Source organism: Chrysemys picta, chromosome 8, assembly GCF_011386835.1.
Source record: "Chrysemys picta bellii isolate R12L10 chromosome 8, ASM1138683v2, whole genome shotgun sequence".
Lineage (NCBI taxonomy): Eukaryota > Metazoa > Chordata > Testudines > Emydidae > Chrysemys > Chrysemys picta.
In genome coordinates, this window is record NC_088798.1 from 99,843,970 (window position 1) to 99,871,630 (window position 27,661).

Here is a 27,661-nt window from a genome sequence, read left to right on the forward strand (position 1 = left end):
ATTGTTTGTCCAGAGTGGAACAGCTTCAACAGAACAGGTTGATGTACCATCCCCCATCAGAATATCCCATAGCTCAGTGATTAGAGCACTGCTTCTAAGCGGTGGGAAGACACCCCCCCCCATTCAAATCCTTTCTCCCCCTCTGCCTGAGAGGGGGGAATTGAATCTGAGTCTTCCACATCCCAGGGGAGTGCTCTACCCACTGGGCTACAGGTTATAAGAAGATCCCCACTCCCCCTTTGGCCATATTGTGTGGAGCAAGACAGGCACCTAACTCATTTCCACAAGACACTCCTGAATCACCTAAGTCATCTGACTCCAGGCAGCAGGTCCCTGTTTGTGGATTGCTAAGCAGAGTCAGGAGCCTCCCTGCAATATGGATTTAGGCACCTATCTCCAAGAGATGGATGGGGCTTAGCACCCCATCCCCCATCAGCATCTCCTACTGGCTAGCATAGGCGGTTCCCTGCCTAGCCTGCTGGCTTTTGTGAATCACTATTTAAGGCATCTATGTCTCCCCATTCATTGTATTGGGAGCCTCGATGCCCAATTCAGACTTTGTGGATCACAGTGTATTCCTGTGGTTTTCTAGGTATCTAAAAGTTAGGCACTGTGATGCTGAGCATCGCAGGGCTTGAATCCCTTTGTGGATCGCCACCCGGTCACAATTAACCTTTTTTTAGTGAAGACAGAAGCAAAATAGGCATTGAACACCTCAGTGTTCTCAGCACCATCCGTTATTAGCTCTCCATCCCTAGTAAGTAGTGGACCTACACTTGCCTTTGCCGGTCTCTTTCTCCTAATGTATTTATAGACCTTCTTATTGTCTTTTATGTCCCTTGCTAGGTGTAACTGATTTTATACCAGGTTTCAGAGTAGCTTTTATACTGTAGCTTTTCTCATGTTGTCCCTATGTGCTTGGGATATTCTCTTGTACTCATCCTTATCAATTTATCCAATGAGCGCCCCTGGAAAGGGCCTGACTGAGGAAAGAAGTGGCTAATTACTAGAACAGCCTGGGCTGGGAAAAGCTAAGTCGCTAATTAGCCCATTAACTGCAAGAGTAGAAAAGAAGCCCAGGAGGGAGAGAAGGAGAGAAAGAGAGAGCCGCTGGGAGAGGCTAGCACAGCCACAGAAAAAAGGAACTCTCTGCATGGAGTGGTCTCTTCTCTCTGGCAAAAGGGGATGATTGTATGTCACCGTAAATATAATTACTGCATGGGACTGGAAAGGGTGGTGGCTGATATAATAAATGACAGGTGTTAGAGTCCTCTGTGGGGGAGGACAGGAGCCGTTAGCCTCACACTGCCCCAACTGTCTCCTGACCTACACCAATGAAAACCCTCTATCTGGGTGGTAAAGCTATGATATAATAGCATCTGATGTTGCAAAGGAGACTACCAGATTAGGTGAGAGAGACATGCTGGCTTCCATCATCCTATAGTGATGATTCAAAACAGCTTTGGTTTTTTGAACTAGAACAAACAGGGTCACTGATGCGTTAGAAATGAAGATTCAAACCTGTTTTTAAACTCTGAAACTCCAGGGAGCCCAGATGGTTGCCAGGTCACTTCCTGGAGGACAGTGAGGCTCTGCCATCAAGCATTTTTGTACTCCTTGTGTTCAGTTTTATATGCCCTGTGATAATCCTGATAGGGTGCAGATGTTTTTGAAATTCTCTTATCATGAAGAGTAGACAGGAAAGGAAAATGCTGGAAATTCCAAAGGAGTTAAAAAAATAAAAATAGAAAAAAGCAACAAACCCCACGACAATGAGCTGGTGTCAAAAGGAACTGAGTTAGGAAGAAAATAACAAAACAGAAAATCTGAACAGCTCTTCTTGAACAATCACTGTAGTAATGTGGTGGGATATGAAGGGATAGAAAACAGGATCAATATTCCTTAAGGAACGCCAATAGACTATAAAGGCATAGAAAACATTATTTAGGTGTACCACAAACAATAACAAAATCTAAAGCGTAGAGTCTGGCTGTATGTTATGTTAGCTGGCTGCAGCCCTGAGATGGGCAACAAAAGAACGGGTTACAGCTCCTTGATTCTGGGTTGGTTCTATGCCAGCCCTGGCCCCGGTGTAGATTAGAGCCGCCTAGCTGGCTATGACCCCAAGCAACTTTTATGCCAGTGGCAAATAGCCAAGTACAGTAGCACTGCAGCCATTTCCTCTCCTGATCCAATACACAACCCTTGCCCAACAACCCAACACAGTTCCTACACAGAGGCTGGGGAGATCTAATGGTTTTTCCAGTCCGTTTGTGCCACTAAGGGGCCAGATCAAAGTATAGAATCTTTATTGCCTGGAAAAGTGACTTGCAGTTATCACCCATTCAGTCTTCAGGCAAACAATTTTAAATGTGTTGTCCAGGGTCTGCCTAAAGTAGAAAAAATACTGTCTGCTTAAATAGACCAAATATTAGCAAACAGCTCATGAGTATCCCTAATAAAACAAGAAGCTAGCATTTCTATTTGTCATTACGTGTAATACACCAGTATGACTTAATTCCTTGATGTCAATTTTGTACGTTGTGTCCCAACATGTTCAGTGACCAGCAATGTACGGAGTGTATTGAACTATGCCTGGGGAGGATTTGGGCACTGATTTTTTTTAAAAGCACAAATGGTTTCATGGAGAAGATATGTAGCTCAAAAGGAAGATGAAGACTATAGCATCAACATTAAGATTTTGGAAGGTTCCCAAATGACCACTAACCGAGAACCATCATATAAGATGGTCTAGAAAGAGGGGAGCTTTGGCTTTTCCCCCAATCACTTTATTCTAGGATATTTCATGACCTGATTTCCTCTGTTTGGTGACAGCTGTTACAGTGCATTTCCTCTGTCTTCTCTGAGGGTAGGTCTATACTTATCTCTGGGTCTGGCGGTAAGCAATCGATCTTCTGGGATCAATTTATTGCGTCTTGTCTAGACGCGATAAATCGATCCCGGATCGATCCCGGAAGTGCTCGCTGGCGATGCCGGTACTCCTGCTCCACGAGAGGAGTACGCGGAGTTGACGAGGGAGCCTGCCTGCCGCGTCTGGACCCGCGGTAAGTTCAAACTAAGGTATTTCGACTTCAGCTACGTTATTCACGTAGCTGAAGTTGCGTATCTTAGTTCGAAGTGGGGGGTTAGTGTGGACCAGGCCTCAGACCTCTTCCAGTGTAACTCTCAAAGATCACCTCTCAGATTGCCCAGTTAGAGAAACTGGTTATCAACAATCTTCCCTCAGCCCCACTCCACCTCAGAACCAATGTAAAGTGTCATCTCCATTACACCTCTGAGCACTAGCAGCCCACAGTGTGATCATTCAAAAAGGTGTGATGCTATGGTAATTCATGCAGACCAGTCAGGGGTAGTGTCACTACCTGCCCTATAACCGTGGGTGTTTCTGTGCTGGGCAGCTTTGGATCAGAACCCTGATACCAGCAGTATGTTCACAGCACTGTAGCCTGACCCTGGCTTCCACCAGCCTGGCTTCTCCTTGCCGGGTGACACTAACTGCCCTTCCTGTCCCAAATCTCCCCCAAACCATCTCCCTGCTGTGTTCAGTCCCTCTCACTGGACCCTCACAGAAGCTATTGACTTTGCTACCTCCAACGAGATAGAATGCACCCCAGCCTGCTAGATTAGCTGCAAATTTTACCCTTTTATCTAATAGACAGCACTGAGATGGTCTTGTAAAAGGATAACAAGTTTATTAACAATAGAACCCAGATTTAAATGATGCCAGCAGAAGGAACAGGGATAGAAATGGTTTCAAATAGATACAAGTACAAATATGCTTCTAAATCTAAAATCCAACTTAACAAACTAGAATCTTTTGTTTAAAGTAGTTTTCGTTCTCACCATAGTCATTCTTCCAGCACAGCTGGCCAGTCTTCAGCCAGGATCCAACACAGAGCACAAAGCGCTCTGTTCCCTTGCCTCCTCAAGTGAAGGATAACCCAAAGTCTTTTTTCCAGGTCCATATATTCCCCCAAAGGTCATCGTCCAGGTGTCAAGAGCCAGGAAGATGTCCTGAGGGATTCAGTCTATCTCTTCTGGGGGTGGGAGAAGGTGACATCACCTTGATCAAAGTGCCCCCTCCTGGTGAGTTCCCATATGACGTTTCCTGCTGCAATTTTACAATGCAAATGCAGTCTTCCCCTCTGCCTGGGAGCTGATTGCTTTGTTGACTGCTGGTGTATCCCCATTGCCCATGGCTCGCAAGGTAGACAGGGCATTCCCAACCCTTTGTCTAAGAAAAATCTGGTTATCAACTTTTCGTGACCTGCTTAGTTTAAACACATTTTAGTCACATATTTCTAGCACATCTGTATTGCTCTTTGTATGTTAACTGTTCATACGTCATGCCAGACTATGAATGGTCAGTGAGTTACTAGTTTTCCAATGAGATATTACAAGACACCTTCTAAATAATTATCATGACAACAGTGTGTGTGTGTGTGTGTGTGTGTGTGTGTGTGTGTGTGTTGGTGGAAGGGGAGTGCACTGAGCTGGTCAGTCTCAGTGCTACATATCAGGGAGCCCCTTGCCCTCTGGCTCGTAGGGTCACAAAAGGATTCTCCCATATCTGGGGATCCCATCTAGCAGAATGTGGTACTTTGCAGAGCAGAGATGAACAAAACTGCAGACTTTTATCTCACCCACCCAGAGCTTTGGATAAATTGGAATTCCTCCAAATCCCCCCCTGTCTTTGGTTCTCCAAAACCCAAAACCTGAGGAGGTTTTTCAAAACCAAAACCAGGTCTCCTTTGTTGTTTTCTCTAGCAGAGCCCCTGAGAGAGAACACTCCTCCCTCTGACCCTTCTTCTCTGCCTCTTTCCAAGTGAAATGCCTTGATTGTGGAAACAAGAACTTTGAGTGTAGTTTTATTGACTGGATCCTCCACACCTCGTATGAATGTACTATATGCACAGAACATTTTAGGTTGGAACTCCTAACCTTTCTCCTATTTCCCCTTCTCTTCTGCCCCCAACCACATATACACAGCCCAGATACTCCCCCTGGGAAGCTTCTAATTGTAAAGTCTTTACATTAACCCAACTCCTCATATAGCAGCAATAAACTGAAATTCATTCAGCTTTGGATTTACGCACCTGACTTATTCTTCCTGACGGGCATAAGCAGAAAGCCAGAGAAGTGATGATTGAAATTCAACATTGTTGTTTTTTTATCCTGAAAAGGTAATAGCATTTCCTTCTGTAATATTTTCACTGTCAAAAATAGTGAAGGTTTACAACCCCTTGTGGCCATTTAATACCAGTGCACCAATTGTGTCTGCTAGCTGTCACCAAAATGCACACAAATTGGACATCAAATAATTGCATACATATCAAGCCAAATGCTAAGAAGCACAGACCTCCCTGTTAGTCCTAGAGGTAGCCCATGCCAGAGACACAGACAAGAGATATCTGAAGCCCTGTTCAATATGGATGTAGGATTAAAGCAAATCCAATAGCAACCAGGAGCAAAACCATGGAGGGATTTATAAGGAAGCAAAACATATTTTAAAATCATTGAAGAGTTTATGAGGAGACAGGGAGGGGCGTTTAATACTGAAATGAAATAGATTTAAAAGCTACCACAGAAATGATCTTAGCAGCTGAGTTCTATAAAAGCTACCATCAGTATAGGAAATCGGAGCAGAGATCAGAGAGAAGAAAAGAGAAAAATACTCACTTGCACTTGTTGTTCTCAGAAGACAGTGTTCACATAGGACCATATTCTTGGCTACATGTTCCTGTACATGGCAGGGAATGGAATTCTCAGGAAGGTGACATTTAAAAAAGAATTAATTGCCTTAGCAGTGGGTGAGATGCGTCTAACTAGTGGTCCCAGACATCCTCAGTTGTGAGTACTAGATTAAAAATAACCTCCCATAATAGGCAAAACCCCTCAGTCAGTCATTATTATCTGCACTGAAAGAGGAAAAAGAGCATAGAAAGAAGAGATGACACAGCATCACATGGAAGGAAAAAAACCTCTTGGTTTTATTTTTCATTAGAGGAAGAAAACGCCTTTTACAATGGAAAAGGGATGAATATCAAAGGCCAGAATTCTATTAAAACTTCTATTAAAGAAGTAAAATGACTCTTAACAGCCCTTAAAACATTACATCCTAGAGAGGATCTGGCTCTGAGAGGGTCTGGTACGATATGAGTAGGCCAAAGCCTAATTTTATCCTGTAATGAGCACCAACAATAAGTTGCTTTTGTAAAGGTCAGATAAGTAGCAAGGCTACTCTGCTTCCTGGCGAAGCAGGGCACGGTTGTGTTCCACCCTGAATGAGCCTTATCAGGGTGTCCATGAGTCAATCCAACACTAAGATAACAACTAAGGATACAGCCAAATGGTCAGGGCCAGCTCCAGGCACCAGCTTCTCAAGCAGGTACTTGGGGCGGCCTCTCCGGAGAGGGGCGGCAGGTCCAGGTATTCGGCGGCAATTCGGCGGACGGTCCCTCACTCCACCTAGGAGTGAAGGACCTCCCGCCGAATTGCCGCTGCAGATCGCGATCGTGGCTTTTTTTTTTGGTTTTGGCTGCTTGGGGCGGCCAAAACCCTGGAGTCGGCCCTGCAAACGGTCATTACAGTACAATTCTGACTGACCACCTGTGTCGGTGTCAGACAAATAACCCACCAGACGGCTATTCCAACAGCTAAGTTTGGCCATGTCGAACCAAAAGACCTTCACAAATCTAACAGCTGAAGAAGAGATTGTCCGGGATGGGTCTGAGTAAAATACTGACTGGTTTCAGCAGCTTTGCCACATATTGAGGGCTACTTGGTTAGACCAGAGAAAGGCCACTTATTCTTTATGGAATGTTATGAAGTCTGGATGAATTGCTAGAGCTTGGATGAAACTCAGCTGAGTAGGAACCATGTGAATATCCTATGTCATCGTGGATTTTTAATAAGGGTCCAGGGTGCTTACATTTAAAAATTCAATATATCATTCAGGACCCTAGTCACTAAGGACTAGATTCACAAAGAGGCTGCGGCAGACAGAGTAAAACAAATCTTTGAAACACTGCTGAGGGAGAAGCAGGGAAAGGTCTCTGTGTGGGAGAAGGGGGAGAGAATCTTATCAACTCTATTTCTTTTATGAGCTGAGGAATACAAGTGTTCGGTTCTCCCCCCTGCTTCTGCACATTTCAGTGCCCACCTTTTCATCCATTCTGTGACCCATATCCCCTCCGTGCTTCCTAGGCCAAATAACTCCCCCATCTCCTCCAATCCTAGAGCTCTTGCACATGGTTTCACACTCACACTACACCTACAAGAGAGATTGAACTGCAGTGCCCTCTGCAGGGTCAGGGAGGAGAGACATTTTAATGTGGTCTTTTAAACAAAACGAAAGTTTTACAGCTGTGCTTCAAATAAATTATTGCCCTGGAGAGAAAACGGCATTTCCAGCCAGAGCCCCCGAACACTGAGGGCCCAACCCTGCTGGACTCACACTGGAATCAATGCCAGGTCTCGCATTCCCTTCAGTGTGGTGGGATCAAGTCCCCAGGGAAGCGGTATGAACACACAGCACACATCCAGGGCTTGATCCCTTAAGGAGCTGAGTAGGGTTGCCAACTTTCTAATCAAACATCTTAGCCCCACCCCTTTCCACGAGGCTCCACCCCTTCCCCAAGGCCCCGCCCCCACTCACTACATTCCCACTCCCTTGGTGGCTCATTCTCCCCCACTCTCACTCACTTTCACTGGGCTGGGGCAGGAGATTGGGGTGCAGGAGGGGGAGAGGGCTCTAACTGGGAGTGTGGGCTTCAGAGTGGGGCCAAAAATTAGGTGTTCAGGGTATGGGAGGAGGCTCCAAGTGGGGCAGGGAGTTGGGGTGTGGGAGGGGGTGAGGGCTCTGGGGTGGGGCTGGGGATGAGGGGCTTGGGGTGCAGGAGGGGGCTCCAGGCTGGGGGGTGGGGCCAAGGGATTCAGAGTGCGGGAGAGTGTTGTGGGTTGAGGCAGGGGGTTGGGGTGCGGGAGGGGGTGAGGGCTGTGGGCTGGGAGTGCTGGCTCTGGGATGTGGCCAGGGATGAGGGGTTCAGGGTGTGAGAGGGGGCTCTGGGCTGGGGCAGGGGTTTGGGGTGCAGGGGAAGCTTGAAATGAAGGAACTGGAGGAACCAGAAATGGCCACAATCAAGGCAGTTTGCTGACAGATTAGTGATACTAAGGCCTGGTCCACACTAGGAGTTTATCTTGAATTTAGCAGTGTTAAACCAAATTAACCCTGCACCCGTCCACACAACGAAGCCCTTTACTTCGATATAAAGGGCTCTTAATATCGATATTTGTACTCCTCCCCGACGAGGGGAGTAGCACTGAAATCGGTATTGCCATTTCAGATTAGGGTTAGTGTGGCCGCAATTTGACGGTATTGGCCTCTGGGAGCTATCCCACAGTGCACCATTGTGACCTCTCTGGACAGCAGTCTGAACTCAGATGCACTTGCCAGGTAGACAGATGAGATGAGAGGTGGCAGGCTGCAACGCTGGGGCTGCTGTGTGATCAAATGGACATGTTCCGGCGTCTGGTGGAGCTTCAGGAATGGCAGCAGGAGCACAGAGTGCCGCTGCAGCCGCTGTATAACCTCCCTCCCCCCTCACCATGTTCCATAGCCTCCTCACCCAGACGTGTAAGAACTCGGGGGGGGGGGGCGGAGGCGCCGTGCACCCTCCCACTTCACCCCAGTGGACAGCCCAACCAAAAGGCTGTCCTTACATTGAACTTTTTTAGTGGCCTTTTCCTTCCCTTCTATCCTCCTCCCAAACCCCACCCGGGCTACCTTGTCAGTTCTCTCCCTCTTTTTATAATCAATTAATAAAGAATGCATGATTTTTAAATGATAGTGACTTTATTTCCTTTTAAAACAAGCTGGGATCGAAGTGGGAGGGTGGGTTGCTTACAGAGAACGAGTCAATCAAGGGGGTGGGTTTTCATCAAGGACAAACAAACAGAATTTTCACACCGTAGCCTGGCCAGTCATGAAACTGGTTTTCAAAGCTTCTCTGATGCGCAGCACTTCCTGGTGTGCTCTTCTAATCGCCCTGGTGTCTGGCTGCGCATAATCACCAGCCAGGCGATTTGCCTCAGCCTCCCACCCCGCCATAAAGGTCTCCCCCTTACTCTCACAGAGATTGTGGAGCACACAGCAAGCAGCAATAACAATGGGAATATTGGTTTGGCTGAGGTCTGAGCGAGTCAGTAAAGTGCGCCAGCGACCTTTTAAACGTCCAAATGCACATTCTACCACCATTCTGCGCTTGCTCAGCCTGTAGTTGAACAGGTCCTGACTACTGTCCAGGCTGCCTGTGTATGGCTTCATGAGCCATGGTATTAAGGGATAGGCTGGGTCCCCAAGGATAGCTATAGACATTTTAACATCCCCAACTGTTATTTTCTGGTCTGGGAAGTAAGTCCTTTGCTGCAGCCATTTAAACAGAGTAGTGTTCCTGAAGATGCGAGTGTCATGAACCCTTCCTGGCCATCCCACGTTGATGTTGGTGAAACATCCCTTGTGATTCACCAGTGCTTGCAGCACCATTGAAAAGTACCCCTTGCAGTTTATGTACTGGCTGCCCTGGTGCTCCGGTGCCAAGATAGGGATATGGGTTCCATCTATCGCCCCACCACAGTTAGGGAATCCCATTGCAGCAAAGCCATCCACTATGACCTGCACGTTTCCCAGAGTCACTACCTTTGGTAGCAGCAGCTCAGTGATTGCTTTCACTACTTGCATCACAGCAGCCCCCACAGTAGATTTACCCACTCCAAATTGATTCCCGACTGACCAGTAGCTGTCTGGCGTTGCAAGCTTCCACAGGGCTATCACCACTCGCTTCTCAACTGTGAGGGCTGCTCTCATCTTGGTATTCTGGCGCTTCAGGGCAGGGGAAAGCAAGTCACAAAGTTCCATGAAAGTGCCCTTACGCATGCGAAAGTTTCGCAGCCACTGGGAATCGTCCCACACCCGCAACACTATGCCATCCCACCAGTCTGTGCTTGTTTCCCAGGCCCAGAATCGGCATTCCACGGCATGAACCTGCCCCATTAACAGCATGATCTCCAAAGCGCCGGGTCCTGCGGTTTGATAGAATTCCATGTCCATGTCCTCATCACTCTCGTCGCCGCACTGCCGTAACCTACTCTCGTCGCCTGGTTTTGCAGGTTCTGGTTCAGCATAAACTGCACGATAATGCGCGAGGTGTTTACAATGTTCATGACTGCTGTCTTGAGCTGAGCAGGCTCCAAGCTTGCCGTGGTATGGCATCTGCACTGTTCACCCAGGAAAAAGGCGCGAAATGGTTGTCTGCCGTTGCTTTCCCGGAGGGAGGGGGAGGATGTACCCAGAACCACCCGCGACAATGTTTTTGGCCCCATCAGGCATTGGGATCTCAACCCAGAATTCCAATGGGCGGAGGAGACTACGGGAACTATGGACTAGCTATGGGATAGCTATCCACAGTGCAATGCTCCGGAAATTGACACTAGCCCCGGTACATGGACGCACACCGCCGAATTATTGTGTTTAGTGTGGCCGCATACATTCGACTTTATACAATCTGTTGCCAAAAACCGGTTTCTGTAAAATTGGAATAATCCTGTAGTATAGACATACCCTAAGGTTAGGAAGCTGGATCATGGCTCTTACATTCTTTCAGCAGAGCTAGTCTCTTTGATCAATCCATTACCTTCCATAAGTTTAAACTATATGCAATATAGATGACACCTATTCTAAAACAAACATATCCTTTCTTCTTACACCTGCCATATTACCCCTTGGCATAGAGAACAGCAAAGCCTGTTCTGATACTTGCACCTAGTGTGCAATATGGCTGATTACTGGTAAATGCTAAATGCCATGATCTGTGACAGGAGCCCCAGGTGATGCCCAAATGACTGACTGACAGGTATCTGTGTTTAGAGGGTCTAGGACTTGGCATATTAGCTGTCAATTCTGTTACACTGCTGCTGCTTGACAGACTTTCCATGTGATTCCTAGTATCAGTCGGTATTTTCAGGTGTTCATCAGTGAGGACACATATCAATTCTATAGATGTAACCCACACAATGAGAAAAAGGAGATGCTGTTGCTGATCTACGTGCTTATTACCCCCATTATAGATTAATGACAGATCTAGAGTTATAGATATAGTCATATTATGGATGAATCATATCTGCAATCCATAACCAACTTCTGCCGGGACTAGCAACTGAGCCCGGTGCAGGGTAGGCGCCACCAGCCAGGTCTTTCCCAGTCCTGGCCTCACCCTACAGTGATTTACCTCTCTGCCAGCTTCCCTGGGCACCTGAAACATACTTTTGGAGAGGGTCACATGACCACTTTTGTGACTTCCTTTTGTTCCCCCATCAGAGAGTCATTTTTCTGCGGGGAAGCAAAAAGAATCTGCAATGGACATAAATTCTGTGCATACACAGTGGTGCAGAATTCCCCCAGGAGTAATACATGCTCTTTTGCATACATGTCAAACAAAGCACAGTTTGAAAATAACCATAGTTCCACTTGAGTCTCTTCTTTTGATGAGATGTTTTCTGCCAATATCCAGTGGCTATCCTGATAGAACTTAAAGATCCCATGGGATTATTAGATGGTAAGAGCAAGGGATAGCTCTGGTGTCATGGGAGATGACTGCTCTTCCAATAAACAGATTCTAAAGTTCAAAGCTGTGTGTGAATTGTAGCTAAGCACATAATGGGTATTGCGTTTGCCTACACACCTAATGTAATAATCACTTTTCTAGACACTCAGAATATGAAAAAACACCATGACAAATCCACCCCAGGTCCTATTGTATTTGACATAAATATTAAGGGATAACTTCCGCTGTCACACACACTGTGCAAACCTATGGGGGAGGGGCAGGCCATGAGGGTAGAATCTGGCCCTTCATAGTTATACTGTATTAAAGTATTCAGATTTGATCCTAAAGTGATGCAATTGTACTGCATACAAGAAGGGTCTAATGTCTGTGGATTCTATATTAGTTTCCTAACAGTGACATCCTTTCCTGTTCCCTGTTGGAATTTACATAACAGCTGTAAAAACAAATCTTTGGATGTCTACACTAGGTGAATTTCTTTTTGCTTTATGATCATTTGCACTGTTTAATAGAGCATCTGCAGCAGAAAACAATAGTCAAATTCTCTCTGTGTCTGAGAACCACTATATGCCCTATTCTTTGTATACATTACAATAATTGTTTTTACTGGCTGCATATTATTTAAAGATAACTTGGAGTTTTGATATCACCTTTTTTAAAGCATCACCACAAATCTATGCCAATAGGACTGATTCTGGTCTCACATACACCACTGCAATTCTAATTACTTCAGTAGGGTTACTACTGAGATATACCACTATAAGTGAGACCAGAATTGGGCCCAATATATTAAATTGGATCCAAGAAAAAATTCAAACGGTGACAATAATTATTTTATGGACCAGGGAACACACCATTTTTTTTCAATCTCCTGTTTGTCTAGAAGAAAAATGAGGGAAAAAATTGAGCAAGGAATAAAAGGAATACACAGAATGAAGGAGTACAAGGAATAAAGTGATATTCTGTACTCCTACAGATAAGGAAAAATATTCATTGAAAATATTAAAAGAAATGGGAGTGCTATTTATTATTAAAATGGCTAAAAACAGTGCCTTGGGTAGATCCAGATAAACCACTGTATGCTAAAATAAAAGGATAAATGATTTGCTTTCTTCGGTGGAAGGATTGAAAAGATTGATTTCTCTCCACAGGTGCATTTTTCCTTATGATTGTGTATATTGGATATAGTTGTATATCTGACAGCAGTGGTGTTTCACAAATAATGTGAGAATAAGCTAAACCATTGCAAATTACACATTAAGAAGCCACTCACCAGGCTTTTTTAATGAGTCATTTATCATATTTCTGCTAGATGGCAGTGTCTGCCCAGACTTTATCAAACTATTTTAGACACTGTTTCAAATACTGATTCTTCTACTGTGATTAGTATCTGTCAAATACTTTTCGGTACTAAAAATAAACAGTCTAATGGAAAAGATGCTCAATCATGAAGGGCTATGGGGGGCAAAGAAAAAAGAAAACACCCAAGTTATAAGAAGTCATAAGATATACTCAGAAAGTATGTATTGTAGCCTCCAATGCTGATATATACCACTTATCTCTTAGCTTCAGATTTTCTTCTATCATTGGTCCTTATTATCCTAGGCAGAGGGCCTATGTACCCAATAAAACTCCTTAAGGGTGTAACTGGGACTTAAGCAATGGATAGACTTTGCATTGGCCTTTTCCACAAGGGTGCTTTTTACATCTAAATGTTAGAAAGCTGCCCTACAATGAATTTCTCTATCTAATGCCCATAGAGTAAAAGTCTGAGGGGATTAGCTTATTCAAACATTATCTATGGTCCTATAAGCAGGCAGGATGGGCTTTATTCCCAACCAAAATCTTGAAGCATGTGCATAGTCCTGGAACTAGGGGTGCTGCTGCACCTCCCTGGTGTGCAGTGGTTTCCATCATATCCAGGGTTTACAGTTTTGTTCAATGGGTTTCAGCACCCCCACTATAAAAATTGTTCAGGCACGATAGAGCGTGTATAGGTGTGTGTTGTGTTCCCCCCTGTGCCTAATCTGGAGGGACTATAAAGAATTCTTAAACCTTTAACATCTTTGTCTAAAAAACACCTTTGCATTTTACCTTTAAGAACAGATGGTTCATCAGCCTGTCAAAGGGCTGCACCTACTTTCCTTGGTTCTGGAGACAGACAGCATAACCCTGTTACAAAGATCAATGATTAGCTGGAGGTACAGGGGAACCCCGCTATAACGCACCCCGCGATACCGCGAATTCGGTTATAACGTGGGGCGAGTCTGGCCCCGGTGGCTGCAGTGGGCGCGGGGCGTTTGGGATCCATGCCCCAGCGGCTGCAGCAGGAGCGACTCTCCCTGCAGCCCCGGCAGGCCCCTGGGGTTCTCAAGCAAAAAAAAAAAAAGCCGCGATCACGATCGGCGGCGGCAATCGGAAAAAAAAGCCGCGATCGGCGACAGCAGTTCAGCGGCAGGTCCTTCACTCCCAGAGGGAGTAAGGGATCTGCCGCCCCCGAATTGCCGCAGGTGCCACCCCTCTCCCTTGCTTGTTAAGCTGGTGCCTGGAGCCGGCCCTGGGCGGGCATGCTGGCCGGGAGAGTGGGGCTGCCGCGCTCCGGCCAGCATCCGGCTGGCGTCGTGGGGCTGCCGCCGTCCGGCTGGGAGAGCAGGGCTGGCCAGCGTCGCGGGACTGCGGGGCTGCTGCGGTCCGGCCGGGAGAGCGGGGCTGCTGCACTCCAGCCGGCGCTCTGCCCAGGGGAGCGGGGCCCCCAAAGACGACCGCCGCCAGGGCGAATCGGCCTAAAGCCAGCCCTGCTGGCTGTCCCCCTTCTCTCTCTCCCCCCGTTCCCTCCCTCCCGCTAGCCAGGGCGCACACTCTGCTGCAACTGAACCCAAGTACAGTGGAACGCCGCTATAACGCGACCCCGCATTTACCGTGATTGAATTTTTTGGACCCCAATGTTCGCGTTATAGCGGGGTTCCACTGTACTAGCTTTTGTTTCTAGTTCTTTCACTTAAGACTGAAGTGGAGCCTAGCACTGTACAGAAAATGCAAAATGCTCTTCGACTTCATTGTATATTGTTTGCTTCTGTCAAACTATAAAACAATCATTCCTTTTCATTTGCCTACTGACTCCGACCCAGCAAATACAGTCACACTTCATGTCATGTTCTCTGTAGTATAAATATCTGCTTATGCAGTATAAGCTTTCTGCAGTCTCAGCAATCATCTTTGCTACTGTCTCTGCAGAGATCAGCAACAGCTGTGTCTTCAGTTTCGTTAGCCGCATAATGTAGGGTTTAGCATGCTATGTAAACCTGACGTTCAGTTACTAATTATGGGACTGATCCTGCAAGATGCTGAGTGCTTTGGCCCCAATCCTGCAACACATGGTGCTTGACTCTGAGAGGTCTGAATGATGCTTTTTGGAATTCACAGGATGTGATCACTTGAACAGCTGCAGTCATAAGGTGAAATTCTGCTCTCGGATCCATAAAGTAGATCTCAGCTCTACTCTGGTTCTCTTCTGACATGGCTGGACTCCTGTGGTTGTCAGCGGGACTTCTGGAGAGGAGATTAGAGGAGTGATGCTGATCGGAGGAAATAATTTTCCCTATGCATCCAACTTTGCCTTGTCCACACCGTTATATTTCTGTGACGAGCTTTGTGAGTGAAACCTTCGCCTCTTTGAAGAAGCTCCCAGTCTTCTCTAATAACATAGTAATATAGTGCTAAAACTGGATTGACATTTGCTTCGGAATGGGAAAACAGCCTGGTGTACGCTGAGCCATGCACCGTGCATTATTTGCTGTAGAAATGTTTGACTGGGATTGCAATCACAACTTGGAGCTTCGTTAATACCTTTGAACAAACTGCTCCACTTAGACTCATTAGTAATACAGCCACAGAATTCATTCCGTGCCCTTCTAGCCTTCCCTGCCTGTAGTGGGGTGACAGCCCCACTCCAGTAAGGAGGGTTTAAAAACAGCCTTGGAGAGGGCTATGGCTCTGAAAGGCTAGGCTGATTGGGGAAGCAGCCACAGCTGGGGCCATGTTCCAATCAAGCCACAGCTGACCCTATAAAAGGGCTGTGAGGCAGGTGCTCAGGGCAGTCTCTCTCTAGCTGTCTGAGAGAGAAGGACATGGCTGCCTGGGAGCTGAGAAGGGTACCTGAAGTGGAGCAGTGCTGGGGAAGGGCAGAGGGAGCTGGGGAGCTCCAGCCTAGTCAAACCCCAGGCTGCAGGCCTTGCTAAAAGGGCCAAAAAGGTAGTAGGGCTGCAGAGGGGTAGTCCAGAGACAGGCAAAAGCAGCAGGTCCTAACCCCCCTGGCTGATGATGAGTGGTTTACAGACTGCAGTCTGCCCCAGTGAACAGGGGCTAGATGGGAACTGGGAGTAACCACTGAGGAGAGGTGGGGATAGAGGGTTGGGGGTTCCCCAGGGTGGGGAGAACAGACTGTGGGTTACTGCTGGGGGCAGAACCCTGATGTAAAGGGAACCGGGGTCCAGGAGGGACATGGGGGACCTGCAGCAGGTGAGACACTGGCCTGCAGAAGGCGCTTCTCTGGGTTGGAAGAGCTACTTCCCCGGACTACCAGCAGAAGGCGCCGCGCCGGTGAGTCGTCACCCCGCTACAATGCCAAAGAAACTTCCGGCTCATTGAGGATCTTATAAATCGCTGTTATGTCTCAAATGTGGGGAAGAGAGCTAGAGAGAAACAGGCATCATTCACTGAGGGTGGCCTGGCCTTTATATTGCAATGTTTTGGAAAGTAGTGTCTTTGCTTGTTAAAGCATTGCTCAGGCACACGTCCACTGGGAAATTTCTTCAAGGTGAACAAGCCTTCACAGGTCACTGGGAGGCGTCGACTTCAGTTTGTTTGGAGTTTGCAAGAGCATTCTAACTTGCTAGGTTCCTTTCGAGGTGGCATCGCTTCTCTTGTTCTCTGATGAGAATCGTAGCACCGGGAATGCCTTTGGCTGTGGAAAAGGATCAGGTCCAGGATTTTTACAATGTCTCAAGACTTTTCCTGCATGGCATGGTGGTGCCTAGAATGTAAATGAAGAATGATCATGGAGCAGGTATGTGTCTAGTGGTGTCCCATGGGCATCAATTCTGGGCCCTACCTAGTTAGCATTTTTAACACAGATCTGGAAGAAACCGTAAAATCATCACTGATAAACAGAGCTGATGACAAAGTGGATGGGGGAGTGGTAAATAATGAGAAGAATTGATACAGGTTACTGATACAGATTCTGGACTCTTTGATACACTGGATGCAAGCAAACAATATCCCTTTTAATGTGGCTAAATGTAGACATCGGGGAACAAAGAATATAGGCCACACGTACAGGATGGGGGGACTCTATCCTGGGAAGCAGTGACTGAAAAAGATTTGGGAGGTGTGGTGGATAATCAGCTGAATATGAGCTCCCTGTACAACACCATGGCCAAAAGGGCTAAATGCAATCCTTGGTACATAAACAGGGGAGTATCAGCTAGAAATAGAGCCATTATTTTACAGCACTGGTGTGACTACTGCTGAAATACTGTGTCCAGTTCTGGTCTCCACAATTCAAGAAGGATGTTGATGAATTGGCGATGGTTCAGATAAGAGCTCTGAGAATGGTGAAAGGATTAGAAAGCATGCCTTATGATGAGAGCCTCAAGGAGCTCAATCTATTTAGATTAACAAAGAAAAGTTTAAAGGGTGACTTGATCACAGTTTATATGTAACTACATGGGGAATAAAACTTTGGTAATGGGTGCTTCAGTCTAGCAGAGGAAGGTGTAAAATGATCCAAGGGCTGGAAATTGACACTAGACAAATTCAGACAGGCAATAAGGTGTGAATTTTTAACAGTGAAGATAATTAATCATTAGACCTATTTACCAAGGATTGTGGTGGATGCTCCATCACTGGCAATTTTTAAATCAAGACTGGATGTTTTTCTAAAAGATCTGCTCTGGGAATTTTTGGGCAGGAGTTCTCTGGCTTCTGTGACACAGCAGGTCAGACTAGATGATCACAGTAGTCCTTTCTGGCCTTGGAATTCAAGGAAACCTATGTTTTCCGATATAGACACCTGTCCTGTATGGAATGGACTGAGACAGCAACGTAGGAATTGCCAGACTGGATCAGACCCATGGTCCCTCTAGTCCAGTATCCTGTCTCTGGCAGGGGCCAATACCAGATGCTTCAGAGGAAGGTGTCAGAACTCCTCAATAGCAGATGTGGGATAATCTGCCCCCTGCTCCCCACATTAGGTGTCATTAACTAACTCTCTCTCTCTCTCTCTCTCTGCATTATATTTACTGTATGTGTGTGTGTGTGTATATCTATATCTATCTATATATGTGTATATATAGATAGATAGAATTTTTGGTAAGCTGATAATAAGCAGACTAATTAAGGAAGGGATACTGTTCATGGGGAGGAAATCTAACTTAAAAAAAAGCAATATTCTTCCACTTCTTGACATATAGCGTCTCTAACCACTGTCCTTTCCTCTCCACTCCTTACCAGGCCTTGGTCCTCTCTTGACTATGTTATATATACGTTCTCCCACTACCACCTCATCCCTTCCCTTCTCCACTGCCCTTTCTCCCACAGTCACTGTCCTTAATCATGTCTTCTCTGTGATTCCCTGCACTGGATTCCTATCCACTTCTGCATCAGGTTTCAGCTCCTTCCCATTCCCACCATCAAGGCTCTAGCCTACGTCCCCAGCCTTATCGCTTACCTCAGATCACTTTCTTCACTCCACCAACACCTCCCATATGACCAGTACTCTTGTCTCCTCCCATTCTTGTCCCTGTGCCTCTTTGCACTAAGCCCTCATGCTCAACATGCTCTCCCAATGCTTCTCTGGTGACAAGCTCTGACCCTTCTGATTTTCAAACTCTCCTCCGGAATGTATTTTGCCCACAAAGCCTGTGAAGAGGTGCACAAAGGAAGTCTTTTGCAGTTCACTACAGCAAAATCGATTTGTCTTACTAAACCCACAAAGAGTGCTGTGTGCAGTATAGCCTACTGGATAGGGCCCTGCACTGGCCCTTAGAAGATGTAGGTTCAGTTCCCACTTGTCGCCTTGGGGAAGGAATTTCCTTCCTGGTGTCTCAGTTTCCCCATCTGTGAAATGGGGATAATGAGACTGACCTCCTTTGTAAAGTGCTTTGAGATCTAAAGACTGAAAATGCTATCTAAAAGCTAGGCGCTACATTTCTATTAACTAATTACATAGACAGAGCACTCCTGTAACAAAGCCAAGCAGTGGTAACCCTCTCTCTGCTGGAGTGTAATGATTTGTTAACTACAAGAGAGGCTAACAACTGTGGCACACTTCTGCACCTCAGTTCCATGGTCACTGGTGTGTCTTCAGACAGTCTGGATTTAGCTGGTAGTCTTTCCATATGATGCTGTCTGCTTTACTTCATTTACATATTGATTAAATCATTTTTTGTCATTTTGGGGCTTCCTATCATTTTTTTTTTTTAATCTACTGGCCTTGATCAATTTTTTTAGGTCCCAGTCATGCTAAGAGATGTAATGCTAAGAGATGTAGACCCTGGGAAGGCTGAAGGCATTGCACCCGTGTATCTGTTTGCAATAGTGGAGCTGCAGTTACACTTTTATAAAGAGGTTAATGTACAAAGAGGAGTTAATCCTGGACCAGCGTATCTGAAATGGAATGCATCATAATAAAGAAATATTTTACACTTGCCCAATCAATGTTTAACCTGTATTGTAAGCCTGGGAACCCATGTTGCACTTGCTGATGTGCCCCCATCATGATTAAAGCATGGGCCAGGACTGAAGTATCCAGTCGGTTTGGGCACATACAGTGCAGAGATGACCTCCAAAGAAAAATATACGGATCCTTCCAGGGCTGGAAGGAGACTTCTTCACATCCCACAAATCTCCTAGTCATATAAATGAAGGCTCTTCCAAGTACTCATGACTCTTCCCAGTGAATCCCCTCCTAACTTTTTGCTGATAGCCACTTTACAAGTCTTTATAATTAGCTCTTTGTCAGGTAGCTCAGCCCTTTTCCAGGGCTGGTTTGAAATAGTAATGGGAAGTATCTGATTCATGGTTGTGGGCTAGTTATTCCAAGTGCTGTCAACTGCCCAGCTCACTGCAAATAGATTGGCACCCACTGTGTTCAGAGATACATTTCCAGAAATTGAGCTCCTCTTCCATTTCAGTTCTAGCTTCCCAACTCTTTCTGAACTATATCCAAGTTATTTACAGGAAAGTCTGAATAACAGCTGATTGCAATTCTATTTTACAGTAACATGAACTATTTCACACTTAATATTCAAAATGTGGTGGGGAAATTTAACTGTGTGACTCCATTAAGTTAAATAGAAGACATGGCTAATTCATCATCCATCCATCCTTCTTAATGGTTATCCCATTTGGCCAGATTTTTCAATGGTCTTCATGAAAATAATACACACAAAGTCCATGTGCATCCATTTATATATCATTATTATTTTATTTATTAGAGCTGGAAAATCTTTTTTTTTTCCAGCGAAAATTTAAATATTGAAAATTTTTGTCTGAAAGCCACATTATTTTGGTTTTCAGGTGTTCTGTTTTAATTAATTTATTAAAAAAAAAAAGAATTTTCTGTCAAAAGAGTTTTGATAAATTTTCCAGTCAGCCCTAGTCCCAGTGGAAATTTAGCTTATTATGGTGTAAAGTATCCCATTGTGTAGAACGCTTTTGAGGGTGGGGGAGGGATAATCCTTGGGGAAATTCCCTTTTCTCACTTTTTTCCCCCTCCCCGCCAAGGGCATGCCACCCCCACTAGACCAGGGGTCCCCAACACGGTGCCCATGGGTGCCATGGCACCCGCCGGGGCATCCATGTGTGCCCGCTTACTGGCTGCCGGACAAGCAGCCGCCGAGAAGCAGCAACATCAAGAAGCGCTACCGCAGAAATGCTGCTGAAATGCGGTCCTCGGCAGCTAGTCTTCCGGCGCCCGCCCCACGGAAAAGGTTGGGGACCACTGCACTAGACCTTCTGGCTGGCTCATGGTGTGCTTTCTTGAGAAAGCATCCCACAGACTTAATAGCGGTACATGAAGGGTCACTTTGTTCTTGTCATTTTTGTCCTCTCTTTAGATCTCACTTGTTCAGAGTCAAGAAAAACACTTTAACTCAGGATGCCTAATGTTTTAACTTTGGAGTTTATAGATTCAACTGTTTTAATCAGACCTGTTGCTCCTAAATCCTAATCCAGTAGTTCTTGGCTTTTAATGTACTTAAGTAAAGTTTCCTGGCTATTAGTTGACTGAATATGAGTAAGTTCCATTTTCCCTGTTCCTCAACACCAACAAGTTTAGGTTTAAGTAGGGGCCCTATCCTACAACCCCTTACTCACATAGGTATTCCTTATGCAAGGGCATTAAGGGCTGGTCTCTAAGGGGCAGCCAGGAAAATTGAACTAAATCCAAATGAACTAAAGGTGTGAATTTGAAGTGGATTAGTTAAACGACATTAAACACCTGTGTGAACATTGTCATTGAGAATTAAGGCCACTTTAATTCTGATTAACAGTGTCCACACAGGGATATAATTAAGTTTAACTAATTAATTTTCCTGGATGTCCCTATGTAGACAAATCCTAAAGTGTGAACGGTCCCATTGGCTTCATGTATGGAATATCGAAGTCAACAGGGCTACTTGTGTGGGTAAGGTCCATTCATACGCGTAAAAGTTGGCAAGATTAGGCCCTGGAGGTCAGTGGCGTAGCCAGGTGGAGGGAACAGGGAGAGTGATCAGAAAAAAAGTGCCACCTGCTGCGGTGCTTGTACTCACCCGGGTCTTCAGCAGCACCTCGGTGGCGGGACCTTCACTTGCTCCTCGGGGCTTCGGGGGTATTTCGGCAGCAGGTCCCTCAGTGCCGCCAAAGACATGGGGAGCTAGTGAAGGGCCCGCCGCTGAAGACCCGGACCGCCGCCCCGTCAGTAAAAGCGCCACCCGGTGAGTAAAAGCGCCGCAGCGGGTGGCTCCTTTTTAACTCACTCACAAAAAAAGGCAGCACCCGCTGCGGCGCTTTTACTCATCCGGCGGCGCTTTTACTGACAGGGCGGCACTCCGGGTCTTCGGTGGCAGGCCCTTCACTAGCTCTGGGTGTCTTCGGCGGCACTAAAGGACCCGCTGGCGAAATGCTGCCGAAGCCCCTCTGAGCAAGCGAAGGTCCCGCCGCCGAAGACCGCGCCACACTGGGTGGTGAGGTTTTTTGTGAGTGAGTTAAAAAGGCGCCACTTTTGGGGAATGTGCTCAGGGGGATCAGCCGCTCCCCCTGCTCCCCCACAGCTACACCACTGCTAGAGGTACAACTTCCCTCGGGATAGATATACTATATGTCTTAGTCCGTACTTAGAGGGCCAGATTCTCAGCATAGCTGTGTTGAACTCAATAGAGCTACTTTTATTTACATGAGTTGGCATTCTGGATCACAGTCACTTTCCCTAGCATTCAAGGACCACAGTATGAACCCTTTACTCATATTGTGATAGCATATGCTGCTATGTATCATACGAGAAGCAGTGTTGCTTAGTGGATAGCACATAGGGTTGAGACTGAGGAGACTTAAGTTCTGTTTCCAGCAGGTGACCTGGGCAGATCTCTTGGCCTCAGTTTCCCCATCTGTAAAATGGGAATAGTGATACTGACTTTCCTTTGAGATCTACTGATTAAAACACTATATAAGAACTAGGTATTGTTGTTATTATATTGTGACATGTATGAGTATCTGCCCACCAACATAAGTAAGTAGTTCATACTATGGCCCTAACTCCATGCCATACCCAGAATTTCATATTAATTCATGTTTTTAAAATATTACGTCTTTGGAAAACCCCCACCTTTTCAAATGCAATTATCTTCAACTATCATTATTGCCAGTAACATAAAATCCCTTTTACAGATGCTTCTTTCAAAAGGAACAATTAGAACACAAAGTAATTTCACCTGAAATAAATGCATGATTTGTACTTAGTCAGTAACCTTCCCCATTTGTCTCTAAAAGAAAAAAAAAGAAAAAAAAAAAACAGTGGGGAATTTCCTATGCTCTAGTTGTACTGTGCCTTTAAGGTTTGGGGGAATGATGTCACAGTGGGCTTTGGAGGCACTTTGAGACAGGCTGTGTGAGAGGTTAGAGTCAGAGTTGTTGCAGTTTTAATACTGCTGAAACATGTGAAAGACACAAACTCTTACTACAATCCCTTTGGGACACCCGGGGGTGTTGGAGTCACTTTTCTACGTCACAGAGTCAAAGAGACACATTCAAGCAGTCCTCAACAGCACATGCTGAAGAAATTGAATGAGAACTGCAAACTTGCAAGAAACTATTTGAATAGGAGTTGTCCTGCAGTTTTAAAACATGGGCAGTCTTCAGTTAGAAGATTTTGTAGCTGGTTGGATAGGAGGTAAGTAACACTGGTGGGATATTTTGGGACAGTAACAGCAGAGTTATATAAAAATAGGTAAGTGTATGTCCATTTTTTAAAAAGAAGTCTATCGATGGATGCATTTATCAAGTTGTCCGCATTCATTCATGTTTGTGTTTGTATGTGTCGTTTGCCACATTTGTACAAAGAAGATAGTTTCAATTAAGCAGTAATAGAACATCGCACAGTTTTATCTGTCTGTTCTAAGACTACCAATATGCAATGAGATGTGGGATGTGACATTATGGTGTCATCTTTACATTACACATTCCTGAGGTAAGTGCATGATCTGCAAGGCTGAATGTCTCTAGCTGAGAAATATGTAAAATGATATTGTAACCCAACACATAAGATTATGGTTTTCTAAAGGCATTCTAGTGTTTGCCTATTGAGTTCAGGTCCCTGTGCATACAGCCTCATATTTAAACAGCTGGGAATCCTCACTAGCCAATCAGATGGCTCCATTAATCCACACCCTTTTATGAAAGGCTCAGATCTGGTTCTGAGTGGATAGTCCTGATAATCTTATAGCCTTATCAGGACTAACTGTCACTATCAGACTAGAATTATTGATCAGGCAGTTTTCTGAAAGAATTGATTTTGGCCTTCTGTAAAATAGGTGCCATCTCAATTAGAAAGTGTAGGAAGAAGATGTATCTTGCACTTCTAGAGAGCTCCTTTTATCTAGAAAGATCTCAAAGTGCACCACTACAATGCAGCTCTCACTGGGTTGGAAGACAGCTGGCAGGTGGACAACACAACAGGGTAGAGAAAGAAATTTTGGCTAAGAGCAGGTGGCTACTGTTACAAAAAGTGCTACTGTTGTGGATTTTTAATGTCCACACAGGGCACCTGAGGCTTTTGTATTGGCACCACACAAGGGTGTCAAACCACTAAATAGTTCAGGTCAACGTCCTCATTTATTCAGGAAAAACTGGAATCTTTGCCAAATTACCATGAGAAAGGGTGAGGCTTGATTTCCAAAACCTGAGGAGACTGGATTCTGTCGTGATGTATTTTGGCTAATTTGTCCATGTCTATTACTGTAAACGCATGCATAAATGGGGCAGGAAAACTGGGTGAGCAAATAGCCAGTTAGGGATAAAATTTGCCAGTTGCATGTACAGTTTTCATGCACAATTGTACTAAATACTCCCATAAATCGAGTACATGAATGCATGTGATCCTGAGCTAAGCTTCTGGAGCAGTTTTTAAATGATTCTTATTCTCTACCCCCACTTTGCTTCTCTCCTCCCACTTCTTGTTGTTCTCCCTTTGATGGGCCATCATGGAAATGTTTCTCATGGGCATTGCAGGGCCCCGGCTGACTTCCCACAACTCAGTAACGTGGCAATAGTCCAATGATCAACAGAGCTGTCAGTTAACGATGAAGCCATTTGTCAGGAGCCAGGGCTTGCAGCAGAGCTAGGCTCTAGGCAGCCTCATCAGTACAGCTGGCCTGCCGCAGGCTGCCTGATTGGCCAGCCACCATTGGCCATGCTAACCGATTGGCTGCTGGAGCGAGCAAGCCCGCTCTTACGCCAGCAGCAGCTCGCTGGCTGCTCAGTGCTCATGGCCACCACTGCTGGGTTACCTTGTTCTTGCTACTCCAGCCTGGCCTTTGTCCTGCCCCCCCTTTGGACTGCTTGCTCCAGTTCCTGACCCTCAGCTTCACCCATGGCTTTGGCTTCTGACTACTGACCCTGGCTATCCAGTTCCTAGCGTCCGGTTTGACCCATGCCTCTGGTTTCTGACTACGGCTTGATCCTCAGCTCTGGTTTCCAGTACCTGCCCTCTGGTTTGATCCATGGCTCTGCCTTCTGATTACCGACTCTGACTTGCCCCTCAGCTCCAGCATCTAGTGCTTGACCTTCAGCTTGACTCTTGGCTCCACCTTCCAACTACTGACTCCAGTTCTGACCTAATTGTTAGTTCCTGACATCTGCTCCAGCCATGAAGTCTGACGCCCGCTCTGATCACTAGGCTAGACTGCCCTTGTCCCGGTCAGCTGACACTATTGAATGACAGAGATTTTCACACGCAGCCTCAAACACACACGCACAAAACCTGGTTAAGAGAAAATAGGTTTTGAATGGGGAACAGTGCAGAGGTTGAGTATAAAAATCTGTCCTCCATGTTGCAGACAGTGCATGGGATAGCTCCACAGCCCCTCCACATATGCTTTTCCAGCCCGTGGCCTGCAGTATCCTCTGTAAATCATGCACAGTGGTCTCTTCATGTCAAGTGGTCTCACCACCACCACCTCTCTGGGTTGGCTTTTGTGGGTCTGGCTCAGAAATTAGCTCCATCTCGCAAAGGGAATGCCGATTCTCCCTGTGCATCTGCTCTGCAACTGACACCATTGCTTCAAGATTTACCCTCAATTTGCATGGCTCTACTGATGAGTGAATTTTCACCAACTAGGTAATGAGCAGAATGAAGGCGAGTGCTCTGATTGGCCGAGGGGAGCACATATGCAATAGGGCACAGATTTGAGTTTCAGTGGGTAAATGTTACAAAAGTCTCTCCTTTTAGTTGACTCACCCAATTGTGTTTTGTCTAATGACCTTATTTTAATCCCCAGGAGCTGCAAGTGTAATTGTGGGGCATCCTCTGGACACAGTAAAGGTAAAATATTTTAAGCCGCACTTTCACTTACACAGATTGTGAGATTCATCCCTTTGCAGAGGGCCAGCAAACAACCCCCACACTAGCTTCCTGCCCATGGATAAATTTAACCCCTGAGAAAAATACACCCACATTTAGTGATATTTCTCTGTGTTTTTCTTTCTTTGTCTCACCTCTGATTTTAACACAGAGAAATTATTGAAAGATCTTTCAAAAGGAAGATATGAAAATGTGATTATCAGATAAATTCCCTGGATGGGATCAAAACTGAAAGTGAAAACTACCCATTATATAATGTTCTGCGGACTGAAAAGGTCAGCACATACTTTATCAATCCAGGCAATGGTTGAGTTTACAAAGGGCAAAAGGCAAGCTGTATTTGTCTGTGCTGAAGAGGTATTTTTTTAAAGGTTTTCCTAAAGTTGGCAATACTGTAAGGACAAAGTACAAATCTAGCTATCCTGGTGCTAGGAGCTGCAGTTATTCAATAGCCATTCCTATCATCCTCTTTCCTACACGGGAAATCAGGTTATTTTTCTAGATGGATTTACAGGTGTGGTGTTAGAAGATGTTTGTTAACAGGTTCTTATACTGCAGTGCAGACAAGGCAGCATAGTCTTTAACACAGATAAAGCTGGTTGAGTTGAACACACAACTATTGGGGCAGGTTAGTATTTTATTCTAGTCCATTGAAGCTTTAGAAGAACATACCACTCCTTCTCCTGCTCCACTGGCAAAGTGTGTTCTACATCCCCCACTGTGGCTGGCCTACAGGGGATAGTCATCTGCTACTGCTGCTAGCTAGTGGATTTACTCCTTCAACTCAAGTGGAAGAAGCCTGTGCTTTAGGCCAGGATTCCAACCCAGCTGATGACCCCCAGTGGAGGTCATTATACTTGTATCTGAGTGCAAGGCCCAGTAGCCAGTAGAAATACCATGGCTCTGCAGCGGGGATGGTCAGGCCACAAAGCTTCTGAAGCACTTTCATCAAATGTTCCATGGTGGCTATCTCCACAACTGCATGGAGGAGTTGTGGCTGGGCAGGGGAGGGGTGTGTCAAGAATCCAAAATGAACTGCATGGATCAGGCACTCATGGAGGACCGTAGTCACTGCTACAGCCCAACGAGCTGCAGAGTAGTCACTGAGGTGCACCACTGGCTGAGAGAGGATTACATACCTTGTTGGGCAAGAACAGTGGCTCTGAGAACTCTGAGGGGAGTGTAGACCAAAGTGGCCTATGCAATACCCTTTCTACAGGTTGAAGCAGATTTTCCCTCTCACACATGCTGCTATGGGAATTTGAGCCAGGTTTTCTCTTTTTGCAGGGAAGCTAATGCTGATATCACTAGTACCCTGGAGCAATCACAGTGCTGTGTAATAAGAATCTAGTCCCTATGCATGGGCATGGGTGGGGAGCGGGGAAGGGAAGTGGGGTGGGTAGGAGGGCTTCTTGCATCCTCTTCCCAGCTCCTGCAAACCTGTGCAGGGACCTGTGCAACATGTGGCTACCTGATGGCACATTTTGTTATACTTTCCTGCTATTTTTCAAAGCCAGCTAAGAGATTTGGTTGCCAAACTGCAATGAAAATGAACAGGAATAGGGCTTTGAGAATCTCCGCTTATAGTCCTTGTGCTCTTGCTCCAGGATAGCTGATCTTGTGTTTATTAAGAAGTTAGAGACCATCAGACTGAGGATCATTGTTGCTTGAGGTACTTGGGTTTCTTCAGGGAAGCATGGTGCTGACTACTGAAATGTGTCCCTGACTGCAGAAGCAGTGCCAGGGCATTAACAAATGACACTGGGAAGCCAATATTCAGAGCCGAGTATGTAGAACAGGAATTGTATATTGGCCATGTTGTCTATGAATTCCTCTGGAAATACTGTTTGCTTACATCCCAGAGAAGTGTCTTTCTTTAAGTCTGGCAATATGTGGCTTTGAT

At 45.7% G+C, this 27,661-nt stretch overlaps 1 protein-coding gene across 11 annotated transcripts in view; it reads left to right on the forward strand.

The window, feature by feature from the left end:
- The first annotated feature begins 16,126 nt into the window (after positions 1–16,126).
- The window catches only part of SLC25A48 (solute carrier family 25 member 48), a 55,291-nt gene continuing 43,756 nt past the window's right edge, over positions 16,127–27,661 (forward strand). For 3 of the 11 annotated variants that reach the window (XR_010589906.1, XR_006174570.2, XM_042850896.2), the window contains exons 1-2: positions 22,759–23,070; positions 25,676–25,719. Coding sequence is in view for 8 of the 11 variants with exons in the window: in XM_042850896.2 (XP_042706830.2) it covers positions 23,025–23,070; positions 25,676–25,719 (90 nt within the window). In the remaining 3 variants the exon portion in view is untranslated. Of the gene's footprint in view, positions 16,708–22,758; positions 23,071–25,675; positions 25,720–27,661 lie in introns of those variants that run through there. The other 8 variants (XM_042850891.2, XM_042850892.2, XM_042850890.2 and 5 more) reach the window with 5 other exon arrangements.